The sequence below is a fragment of the Pelobates fuscus genome, chromosome 2 (assembly GCF_036172605.1).
Source record: "Pelobates fuscus isolate aPelFus1 chromosome 2, aPelFus1.pri, whole genome shotgun sequence".
NCBI classification, from domain to species: domain Eukaryota; kingdom Metazoa; phylum Chordata; class Amphibia; order Anura; family Pelobatidae; genus Pelobates; species Pelobates fuscus.
Genome location: NC_086318.1, coordinates 449,214,042 through 449,226,260, shown reverse-complemented (window position 1 = coordinate 449,226,260; position 12,219 = coordinate 449,214,042). Strand labels below are relative to the sequence as shown.

The 12,219-nt window shown below is 45.8% G+C and overlaps 1 protein-coding gene across 1 annotated transcript in view; it reads right to left on the bottom strand.

Moving 5' to 3' along the window:
• Positions 1-12,219, bottom strand: part of POLH (DNA polymerase eta) — a 130,750-nt gene that overhangs the window by 14,561 nt on the left and 103,970 nt on the right. Inside the window, exon 9 of the mRNA XM_063441570.1 lies at positions 11,746-11,811. Within this exon, the coding sequence (XP_063297640.1) occupies positions 11,746-11,811 (66 nt within the window). The remainder of the gene's footprint in view (positions 1-11,745; positions 11,812-12,219) is intronic.

The window sequence follows — 12,219 nt, the reverse complement described above, 5'->3', positions numbered from 1 at the left end:
TATAGGGTTTAAATAAAAGGCGGTCAGGTTAGCTAAGACTGACTGGCAATATGGCGGTTAATAAAGTTATAGGGTTTAAATAAAAGGCGGTCAGGTTAGCTAAGACTGACTGGCAATATGGTGGTTAATAAAGTTATAGGGTTTAAATAAAAGGCGGTCAGGTTAGCTAAGACTGACTGGCTATATGGTGGTTAATAAAGTTATAGGGTTTAAATAAAAGGCGGTCAGGTTAGTTAAGACTGACTGGCAATATGGCGGTTAATAAAGTTATAGGGTTTAAATAAAAGGCGGTCAGGTTAGATAAGACTGACTGGCAATATGGCGGTTAATAAAGTTATAGGGTTTAAATAAAAGGCGGCCAGGTTAGTTAAGACTGACTGGCAATATGGCGGTTAATAAAGTTAAAGGGTTTAAATAAAAGGCGGTCAGGTTAGTTAAGACTGACTGGCAATATGGTGGTTAATAAAGTTATAGGGTTTAAATTAAAGGCGGTCAGGTTAGTTAAGACTGACTGGCAATATGGTGGTTAATAAAGTTATAGGGTTTAAATAAAAGGCGGCCAGGTTAGCTAAGACTGACTGGCAATATGGTGGTTAATAAAGTTATAGGGTTTAAATAAAAGGCGGCCAGGTTAGTTATGACTGACTGGCAATATGGCGGTTAATAAAGTTATAGGGTTTAAATAAAAGGCGGTCAGGTTAGCTAAGACTGACTGGCAATATGGCGGTTAATAAAGTTATAGGGTTTAAATAAAAGGCGGCCAGGTTAGTTAAGACTGACTGGCAATATGGTGGTTAATAAAGTTATAGGGTTTAAATTAAAGGCGGTCAGGTTAGTTAAGACTGACTGGCAATATGGTGGTTAATAAAGTTATAGGGTTTAAATAAAAGGCGGCCAGGTTAGCTAAGACTGACTGGCAATATGGTGGTTAATAAAGTTATAGGGTTTAAATAAAAGGCGGTCAGGTTAGTTAAGACTGACTGGCAATATGGCGGTTAATAAAGTTATAGGGTTTAAATAAAAGGCAGTCAGGTTAGTTAAGACTGACTGGCAATATGGTGGTTAATAAAGTTATAGGGTTTAAATAAAAGGCGGTCAGGTTAGCTAAGACTGACTGGCAATATGGCGGTTAATAAAGTTATAGGGTTTAAATAAAAGGCGGTCAGGTTAGCTAAGACTGACTGGCAATATGGTGGTTAATAAAGTTATAGGGTTTAAATAAAAGGCGGTCAGGTTAGTTAAGACTGACTGGCAATATGGCGGTTAATAAAGTTATAGGGTTTAAATAAAAGGCGGTCAGGTTAGTTAAGACTGACTGGCCATATGGTGGTTAATAAAGTTATAGGGTTTAAATAAAAGGCGGCCAGGTTAGTTAAGACTGACTGGCTATATGGCGGTTAATAAAGTTATAGGGTTTAAATAAAAGGCGGCCAGGTTAGTTAAGACTGACTGGCTATATGGCGGTTAATAAAGTTATAGGGTTTAAATAAAAGGCGGTCAGGTTAGTTAAGACTGACTGGCAATATGGTGGTGATGTAGAATTATTAAAAATCTTTATTGAACTTGTATTGAATTATTGTACTAACTCCATTTTAACTGCATACTGTGAATCCTCCATTTTGTCCTCCTAACCTGACTTCTTCAATCCTCCATTTTGTCCTCATAACCTAACTTGTTCATTTTAAAACTACATTACATGACAGAATTTCCCAGCACATCTAATACAATAGACAAAGACTGTATTCTCTATAAAGACATGATTAACTCAGGAACTGCTGACTTTACTGACTTTCCCCTAACTTGCAACATAGTATAATTTGAAGGCCACGAGAACACAGTAGTAATGAAATGTTCTATTCATAAGAGACCTTGCACCTGGACATGAGGCCCGATATCACTGACTGTGTAAAATGACGCTCAAGCCCCCCTTTCCACCGAGTAAACCTCATGCTGGGAAAGATGGCGCCTGAGCCTTCTGTCCACACCCTTGTCCAGAACAATACCACCTCCCGGTGGGAGGACACCTAGCTGGTCACTCAAATCCCTGAGCCAATTAATAATATTGATGGGTGGACACTGATATAGTCACATAACGTTTAATCCAATTAATGATGTTTGTTTGTTATTATCTGATATTCAATGATGATGTCATTTTGCTTTTAAAAAGATCTGCACAACTGTTTTCCAACCAGATTGCATTAAATTTTCTGAAGTGCTTTTAACCTGAACTCCATGTGTCAGTGTGAGCTTACTTCTGCGTATACGCAATTTAATCATCTCAGATTTGGACAGGAACAGATAGACATTTAAACATATTTGTTTATTTCTAAATTAATCTACATCAATTTGGCGCATCCAACGTGGGGCATCGGGCTATGGCCTCTGGACGGTGAGCCGTCCTAAGGAAGATGCTGTTAGACGGGGGAATCCTGGGGGTAGGAAAGGAGACTGATCACCTCCAGGTACACGGTAGAGACTTCTGCAGAGCCACCGGTATGTTCCGGCCCCTTGGATTAAACCGTCCACGTGTCTGTGACTGCTTCCCGGGAGGACATCAAAGACAGGTAATATCTTGCCCGGTGTCTCGTTACTCACTTGTTTACCTGCATTTTAGTCTATCTGTTGCCTGGGTGTGTTTGAATTGTTTGCCTGTTTCCCCATTTTGAGATAAAGGGGGGGTGGGGACCTGCAGGGGATTTGCCTGGGGTTCTCTGTCTTGCTTGTTTTCCCCTTTTTGGGATAAAGGGGGGTGGACCTGAGGGGACTTGCCTGGGTCTTCAGTTTGTCTGTCTATCTGTTTGTATTTTACCCCTTTTGGGATAAAGGGGGGTGGACCTGAGGGGATTTGCCTGGGTCTTCTGTTGCCTGTTTTACTCCTTTTAGGAACCACGGTGCTGTGGTTGTAGGGAAAAAGGGGGGTTGACCTGTGGATGTGTTCCTGGGGGTCTTCTTTTCCTGTTTTACTCTTTTAGGAGCCTCGTGGCTGGGGCTGTAGGGAAAAAGAGGTGTGTTGGATCTGTGGAGATTGTGTAGACTCATAGTTTCCTGGGGATCCTTCTGGTGTCACTTTGATAGCCTAGCTAGCTTCTCTGTGCACGTTACTCTGCTTGCAGAGTGGTGGTACCCTCCAGCTTTGAGCGCTGAGCTGGAGCCATTCCAATTTTTATTTGTGGTGCGTGAATTCGGGCAGGCATTGCTGTCTTCATCACCACGGAGTAGTGGGACTTATAAAGTGGGTTTTTATAGGGGCACTACAAGGGTGAGGGTAGCGCAGACACTATTAGTGGGCTGCTGTGTCGAGGGAGGCATATGGATTTCGGACCGGTGTTAGCTGTTATCCTTGGCCGCTGGTAGTAAGATACTACGGGATTGAGGGAGGTGACTTTGGAGTAAGCACACGAGTAAAGGAAAGGGATTACTGTTGATTTTATTTGAACTGTGATGCATGCACTGTATTTCAATTGTTTTGTTGTCTTGTTTGTCTAATTAGGAGTCTCATGAACTCCTGTGTCTGTCTCTAAGGATTTTCCTTGCCTTTCATCTTTTCTACACTTTCTATATTATTATACTATCCACTCCCATTTCTCTGACTTTACTGACTTTCCCCTAACTTGCAACATAGTATAATTTGAAGGCCACGAGAACACAGTAGTAATGAAATGTTCTATTCATAAGAGACCTTGCACCTGGACATGAGGCCCGATATCACTGACTGTGTAAAATGACGCTCAAGCCCCCCTTTCCACCGAGTAAACCTCATGCTGGGAAAGATGGCGCCTGAGCCTTCTGTCCACACCCTTGTCCAGAACAATACCACCTCCCGGTGGGAGGACACCTAGCTGGTCACTCAAATCCCTGAGCCAATTAATAATATTGATGGGTGGACACTGATATAGTCACATAACGTTTAATCCAATTAATGATGTTTATTTGTTATTATCTGATATTCAATGATGATGTCATTTTGCTTTTAAAAAGATCTGCACAACTGTTTTCCAACCAGATTGCATTAAATTTTCTGAAGTGCTTTTAACCTGAACTCCATGTGTCAGTGTGAGCTTACTTCTGCGTATACGCAATTTAATCATCTCAGATTTGGACAGGAACAGATAGACATTTAAACATATTTGTTTATTTCTAAATTAATCTACATCAGTGGTTAATAAAGTTATAGGGTTTAAATAAAAGGCGGCCAGGTTAGATAAGACTGACTGGCAATATGGCGGTTAATAAAGTTATAGGGTTTAAATAAAAGGCGGCCAGGTTAGTTAAGACTGACTGGCAATATGGCGGTTAATAAAGTTATAGGGTTTTAAATAAAAGGCGGTCAGGTTAGATAAGACTGACTGGCAATATGGTGGTTAATAAAGTTATAGGGTTTTAAATAAAAGGCGGTCAGGTTAGTTAAGACTGACTGGCAATATGGCGGTTAATAAAGTTATAGGGTTTTAAATAAAAGGCGGTCAGGTTAGATAAGACTGACTGGCAATATGGTGGTTAATAAAGTTATAGGGTTTTAAATAAAAGGCGGTCAGGTTAGCTAAGACTGACTGGCTATTTGGTGGTTAATAAAGTTATAGGGTTTAAATAAAAGGCGGTCAGGTTAGTTAGGACTGACTGGCAATATGGCGGTTAATAAAGTTATAGGGTTTAAATAAAAGGCGGTCAGGTTAGTTAAGACTGACTGGCAATATGGCGGTTAATAAAGTTATAGGGTTTAAATAAAAGGCGGTCAGGTTAGTCAAGACTGACTGGCTATATGGTGGTTAATAAAGTTATAGGGTTTAAATTAAAGGCGGCCAGGTTAGATAAGACTGACTGGCAATATGGTGTTTAATAAAGTTATAGGGTTTAAATAAAAGGCGGTCAGGTTAGTTAAGACTGACTTGCTATTTGGTGGTTAATAAAGTTATAGGGTTTAAATAAAAGGCGGTCAGGTTAGTGAAGACTGACTGGCAATATGGCGGTTAATAAAGTTATTTATACACCAAAACTACTTCATTAAGATAAAGTTGTTTGGAGCTCAGTGTAGATCTTGAAATAATCATATGACACTTGTAGTGGAGAGCTGATATCCCACAGCTATTCTCCACTCAAGATCCCAGTGAGGCTCAGGAACAAGTATTATAGATCCATAAAGTAGTAATTCCAGCAGGCAAAATAATCAACAATATCCCAACAGCACTCCCAATGACTGGACGACACACAGCATCAGGAGCAGAACTCACGTTTATTCCCACAGCTTTCTTTTAAGACATTCTCTCATGCAAGGGAGGGATTTGCACTCATTAAGACATTACCCAATACAGTAACAGTTAACTCCCACACATCTCCTCCCCTCAGAGTGACTCATAATCCCCTTAACTATACTGCACATTTACCCCAAACCTGGATGTACCTCTAAACTAGTACATAGCATAAATCTTAGGGTACCGCCAGGTAGCCCTGATCTGGGTGAAGAATATATCCAAAATTCACCCAGATCGGACCAGGGGTTTGGGAGTTAGATGGAGGGTGAAGTTTGACCGACCGCACACGAGGTAGTATCCGAAAAGGGTTCCATGTGTTTGGGCCCTGCGGCCGGTCTCCGTTCGGCAGTAAAAACACATAGCAATCCTTGCCATCCATACTTAACTTTACATGTATTAGAGTTCCCTGGTTCGGTACTTTGTTTCTACCGAATGGGAGGTCGTTTGGTCCCTCCGTTAGGTAGTTACGGAGCTCTGGAGGTCTCAGCGGTGTTCGAGTGTCCGATTTGTTTGAGTGTCCGATTTGAGTTCCAGACACTCGACGACCAAACACCGCTGAGATTTTTATGCGTAAGATGGCCGCCGCGCGTGGTTCGTATACCGAACAGCGGCCACCCAGGCATTAACAATTATACATTTAAGCTGCGGTTTGGGAGAAGTGTGAACGCCTAACGAGGCGCACACTTCTCACTGGGGTGGTCTGATGGTTCGGTAGTTTCATTCCCATGGAACTACCGAACCCACATCCGAAATTATACATATATACGAATAGAATAAACGAATGCAGTCTCATATGAATATTACAGGACAGGCTTAATACAATCCGCTACACTGCTCCCTCTTGCCCATAAGCCGGCATACACAGTCTGATCCCACATGGATCGGCTTGGGGATGTCCGGGTTGCTCACGGATCATTTCTCAAAATCAGTTTGTCTCGACAACCCGTCAGCGTTTCCATTTTGCTTACCCGGGCGGTACTGAATGTTAAAGTCAAAAGGCTGCAGCGCCAAACTCCAGCGCAGCAGCCTGGCATTGTCCCCAGCCACCCGGTTCAGCCAGACTAACGGGTTGTGATCCGTGAGCAGGGAAAAAGCCTGTCCATATAAATATGGCTGCAACTTCTTTAGGGCCCACATCACAGCCAGGCATTCCTTCTCGATGGCGGCGTAGCTTACTTCTCTGGGTAACATCTTGCGACTGATGTAAGCCACGGAATGTTCTCCGCCATCGGCCCCGACTTGGCTCAGTACTGCCCCCAATCCAAACATAGAAGCGTCTGTGTGTACAAGAAAAAGTTTAGTTGGATTGGGAGCTGCCAAGACAGGGGCATTAACAAGTGCATTTTTCAGGTGTTGGAATGCCTGCTCACACTCCGGGGTCCAGGTTACTTGGCGGGGAAGGTTTTTACGGGTCAGGTCAGTGAGGGGTTTGGCCAGGGTGCTATAATTGGGGACAAACTTTCTGTAATATCCTGCTGTCCCTACAAAAGCTAACACCTGGGTCTTAGTCTTAGGGGTAGGCCACTGGGCTACAGCCTCTATTTTGGCTGGTTCTGGCTTCTGCTTGCCACAGCCCACTCGATGTACCTCGGCCATCCCAATACTACATTTAGCCGGTTTCAATGTCAGACCGGCTTCCCTGATTCTGTCTAGAACCGCTCCTATATGGGCCAAGTGCTCCTGCCAGGTATTGCTAAATATGGCAATATCGTCGAGATATGCACAGGTGTAGTCTTGGAACCCATCTAGGAGTCGGTCCACCATCCGCTGGAAGGTAGCCGGAGCGTTTTTCATCTCAAACGGCATGACTTTGAAGTGGTACAAGCCGAATGGGGTGACAAAGGCTGACTTAGGGATGCCGTCCGGAGCCAATGGAATCTGCCAATACCCCTTACACAGATCAATAGTAGTAAGGTATTGGCCTCTGGCCATCCGGTCTAGCAGTTCATCTATCCTAGGCATAGGGTATGCGTCGGATATAGTTTTTTCATTCAATCTCCTGTAGTCCACGCAAAAGCGGGTCGTACCGTCTCGCTTTGGTACGAGGACCACGGGAGAAGCCCAGGGACTGAGGGTTCAATCACTCCCAGCTGGAGCATCTCCTCGATCTCCTTGCGCATATTCTCCCGCACCGCTTCAGGGATGCGGTACGGGGTCTGGCGCATGGGGAGATGCCCTGGGGTTTCTACTCGGTGGGTAGCCAGAGGGGTGTATCCAGGTACATTAGAGAAGGTCTCCTGCTTCTCTTGCAGTAGTTGTTGTACCACGATACGCTCCTGTGGACTCGGAACTGATCCCCCAGTACAACCTCTCCTAAATCTCCAGACAGCTGTCCGTCTCCCAGCAGATCAGGGAGGGGTAGGCTGCCACACTCGTCAGAGGTGGGTGCACAAATAACCGTCACCTCTTCTGAGCGTTCCTGGTAGGGTTTCATCATGTTCACATGGATCATGCGTCGCCCTCCAGTCCCTACGCAGAGGCCAATTATATAAGTGGTGTCACATCTCTGTTCTACCACTCTATAAGGGCCTTGCCAGGCGGCCTGTAGCTTATCATGTCGGACAGGTTTTAAAATTAAAACTTTCTGCCCAACCTGAAAGCTACGGTCCATGGCGCCCCGATCGTACCATGTGCGCTGGCGCATCTGAGCCGCCTGCATGTTCTCCTTTACCGTCTTAGTTAGTGCTTCCAGACTGTCTCGGAGGGCCAACACATATGGTACAATAGGGGTGCCGCCTGCGCTCCGGTCTCCCTCCCAATGCTCCCTAATTAAGTCTAGGGGTCCCCTTACTCTCCTCCCGAATAACAGTTCAAATGGGGAAAATCCTGTGGATTCCTGCGGCACCTCACGGTAAGCAAATAGGAGATGGGGCAGGAATCGCTCCCAGTCTCGGTGGGTCTCAGCAAAGGTTCGGAGCATTTGTTTTAAGGTGCCATTGAACCTTTCGCAGAGCCCATTGGTCTGGGGATGGTAGGGGGCACTAATTATGGGCCTGACCTTACAAAACTTCCAGAGATGTTGGGTGACCTCTGCCGTGAACTGAGTACCCTGATCCGAGATAATCTCTCTGGGTAACCCCATCCGGGAGAAAATCTGCATCAGATCCTCGGCCACGATTTCTGCGTGAATGTTTGTCAAGGCCACCGCCTCTGGGTAGAGGGTGGCATAATCTACTACGGTCAAAATGTACTTTTTGCCAGATGGGCTAGGTTTCCGTAGGGGGCCTATGATGTCCACTGCTATTCTATGGAAGGGTTCTTCAATTATGGGTAGCGGGTGTAACTTGGCTTTACGCCGATCCCCCCTCTTCCCTACCCTCTGGCACGTATCGCAGGTGCTACAATATTTGCGCACCTCCTGGCTAATTCCTGGCCAAAAGAAACTTTGGGTCAACCGATACCTGGTACGACTGACCCCCAAATGCCCAGATAGCGGAATATCGTGAGCTATCCGGAGCAATTCGGTTCGGTACCTCTGTGGTACTACAAGCTTCCTTACAACAATCGGGTCTGACCCAGCTACCTGCTTGTCTGACTCCCGGTACAATAACTGCCTATCCCATACAAATCTTTCCCCCTCCGCCCCAGGTTGGTCAGAGGTGACTTTGTCTCTATATACCTGTAGGGTAGGGTCAGTGATCACCTCTTCCGCAAATTTGTCAGGAGGGGCCCAAGGGACACAGTCTAGGGAAGGGGAAGGAACTCTTACCTGGACCTCCGGCAGTGTGTTGTAGTCCTGGGTGCGGGCCTGTTGCCTGGTGACCACTGGGTGTGCTTCCTCAGTGGTTTGTGGCTCAAATGCAGACGTAAGTTTGCCCAGGTCATTTCCCAATATCACCTCAGCGGGCAATTGCGGCATCAGCCCCACTTCCACAATTCCTGACCCCACACCCCAATGCAAATGAACCCTTGCTATATTTAGCCGATACACGGCTCCCCCAGCAACCCTGGCAGCCACAGTCTTGTTGGTTTTGGCCCTGTCAGAGACCAAGTGACTTTGGACCAAGGTGATGGTGGCTCCCGAGTCTCTGAGCCCTTGCATAGGCTTCCCTTCTAGGTAAACGGTTTGCCTATGGTGTTGTCGATTATCCGCCTGTGCCTGCAGTGGGTTGGCTTCGTGCAACACCTCCCACTGTTCCACAGACGTAATTGGAACTGCAGAGCCATATGTGATGGGTGTCTCGTCCTGGTAATGATGTGCTGCGGCTCTCTGTGGTGGTGGTGACGGCCCTGGTCGGATCCAGGTGGTGCGGTCTCTAGACTGTGGGCATTCTCGCTGGTAGTGTCCCCACTTCTGGCACCGGTGGCATTGCACAGAAGCAGTTGGGCGATATCTCGGTTGCGCTGCTGCAGGTGCTGGTGAAGGAGGTTGTCTCGGTGGGGGGTGAGCGTTAGTGGAGAAAGAGTTTCCTCCTAGCGGTCGCATAGCAGGTTTAACACTCACTACCTTGTGCTGCCGGCGGGCATCCATAAAATCATCCACCTTTTTAGCTGCTTCTGTGAGGGACGTGGGGTTACGGTCTCTCACCCATTCCTGCAGCTCTGCGGGGATCCCCTCATAAAACTGTTCCAATAGTAGCATTTGTAATAAGTCCTCCATGGACCGTGCCTGGTTCGCCTGTACCCATCCGAGGGCTGCCCTTTGTAACCGGCAAGCCCATTCTGCGTGTGAGTCCTTTTCCGCTTTTTTCAGTTCCCTGAAGCGCTTCCGGTAGGCCTCTGGTGTCATAGCATACCGGGCCAGGATAACTTCTTTCACACGGCTGTAATCCCTGATTTATGTATCTGGTATTGTACGGTAGGCTTCAGCTGCCCTCCCTGATAGCCGTCCTGCTAAGATGGGTACCCAATCCTCCCTATGGATGTTATGCAGCGTACACAGTCTCTCAAAGTCTTGGAGGAAGGCATCTATATCCTCCTCCGCTTCTACATACATTTTAAACGCCTGGTATGGGATTTTAGGCTTACCCTCTTGTACCATAGCTACTGCTGGACTTCTTTCTGGCGTCTGCGGTCTCCTTTGTCGCATTACAAACTCTTGTACCTCCGTCATGGTTTTGGAGATTATTTCCGTTGGTGGGTTCTCCCCATAAAATGACAGTCTGAAATGGACTTGTCTTTGGAACTCCTCTTGCTCTGTACTGTCTGTCTCATTCCTCTGTTCAGCAACCGAACCATCCTCTGTTCGGTATTGTGCCAACAGCGATAAGTGTTGCCTTTGTTTTGTTGCTGGCTGGAATACCTTTTGCTTCCAGAAGATCTTTCAATGTGGATCGCTTTAATGTAGAGTAATCAATCTCCATTAATCCTTGTTCCTCTGTGAGTCTGGATCCCAGCGCTGCCAACCAATGTAGCGGAGAGCTGATATCCCACAGCTATTCTCCACTTAAGATCCCAGTGAGGCTCAGGAACAAGTATTATAGATCCATAAAGTAGTAATTCCAGCAGGTAAAATAATCCAACAATATCCCAACAGCACTCCCAATGACTGGACGACACACAGCATCAGGAGCAGAACTCACGTTTATTCCCACAGCTTTCTTTTAACCCCTTAAGGACCAAACTTCTGGAATAAAAGGGAATCATGACATGTCACACATGTCGTGTGTCCTTAAGGGGTTAAGACATTCTCCCATGCAAGGGAGGGATTTGCACTCATTAAGACATTACCCAATACAGTAACAGTTAACTCCCACACATCTCCTCCCCTCAGAGTGACTCATAATCCCCTTAACTGTACTGTACATTTACCCCAAACCTGGATGTACCTCTAAACTAGTACATAGCATAAATCTTAGGGTACCGCCAGGTAGCCCTGATCTGGGTGAAGAATATATCCAAAATTCATCCAGATCGGACCAGGGGTTCGGGAGTTAGATGGAGGGTGAAGTTTGACCGACCGCACACGAGGTAGTATCCGAAAAGGGTTCCATGTGTTTGGGCCCTGCGGCCGGTCTCCGTTCGGCAGTAAAAACACATAGCAATCCTTGCCATCCATACTTAACTTTGCATGTATTAGAGTTCCCTGGTTCGGTACTTTGTTTCTACCGAATGGGAGGTCGTTTGGTCCCTCCGTTCGGTAGTTACGGAGCTCTGGAGGTCTCAGCGGTGTTCGGTTGTTTGAGTGTCCGATTTGAGTTCCAGACACTCGACGACCAAACACCGCTGATATTTTTATGCGTAAGATGGCCGCCGCGCGTGGTTTGTATACCGAACAGCGGCCACCCAGGCATTAACAATTATACATTTAAGCTGCGGTTTGGGAGAAGTGTGAACGCCTAACTAAGCGCACACTTCTCACTGGGGTGGTCTGATGGTTCGGTAGTTTCATTCCCATGGAACTACCGAACCCACATACGAAATTATACATATATACGAATACAATAAACAAATGCAGTCTCATATGAATATTACAGGACAGGCTTAATATATTCCGCTACAACACTCATTTCAGATTTCACCCCTAGCCGTATGTGCGGTGATTCTCTCTGCTCACCATATCTCTGTCTTTTTGTAATCGCTCTTCCAACTCGGTGGACAGTTGTAGCAGCCAATACTGGACCTGAAAAGAGCAGGACAATCTCATCCAATTAACAACCAGTTATATATAAATCGGCACACAGCTCATTGTAATTGGTTAGTAACGGCAGGGTGTGATATACATGTGATAATGAATAGGTAGCTGTGTTAGGTGTATTGGGTTAGTAACGGCAGGGTGTGATATACATGTGATAATGAATAGGTAGCTGTGTTAGGTGTATTGGGTTAGTAACGGCAGGGTGTGATATACATGTAACAATGAATTGGTAGCTGTGTTAGGTGTATTGGGTTAGTAACGGCAGGGTGTGATATACATGTAACAATGAATTGGTAGCTGTGTTAGGTGTATTGGGTTAGTAACGGCAGGGTGTGATATACATGTAACAATGAATTGGTAGCTGTGTTAGGTGTATTGGGTTAGTAACGGCAG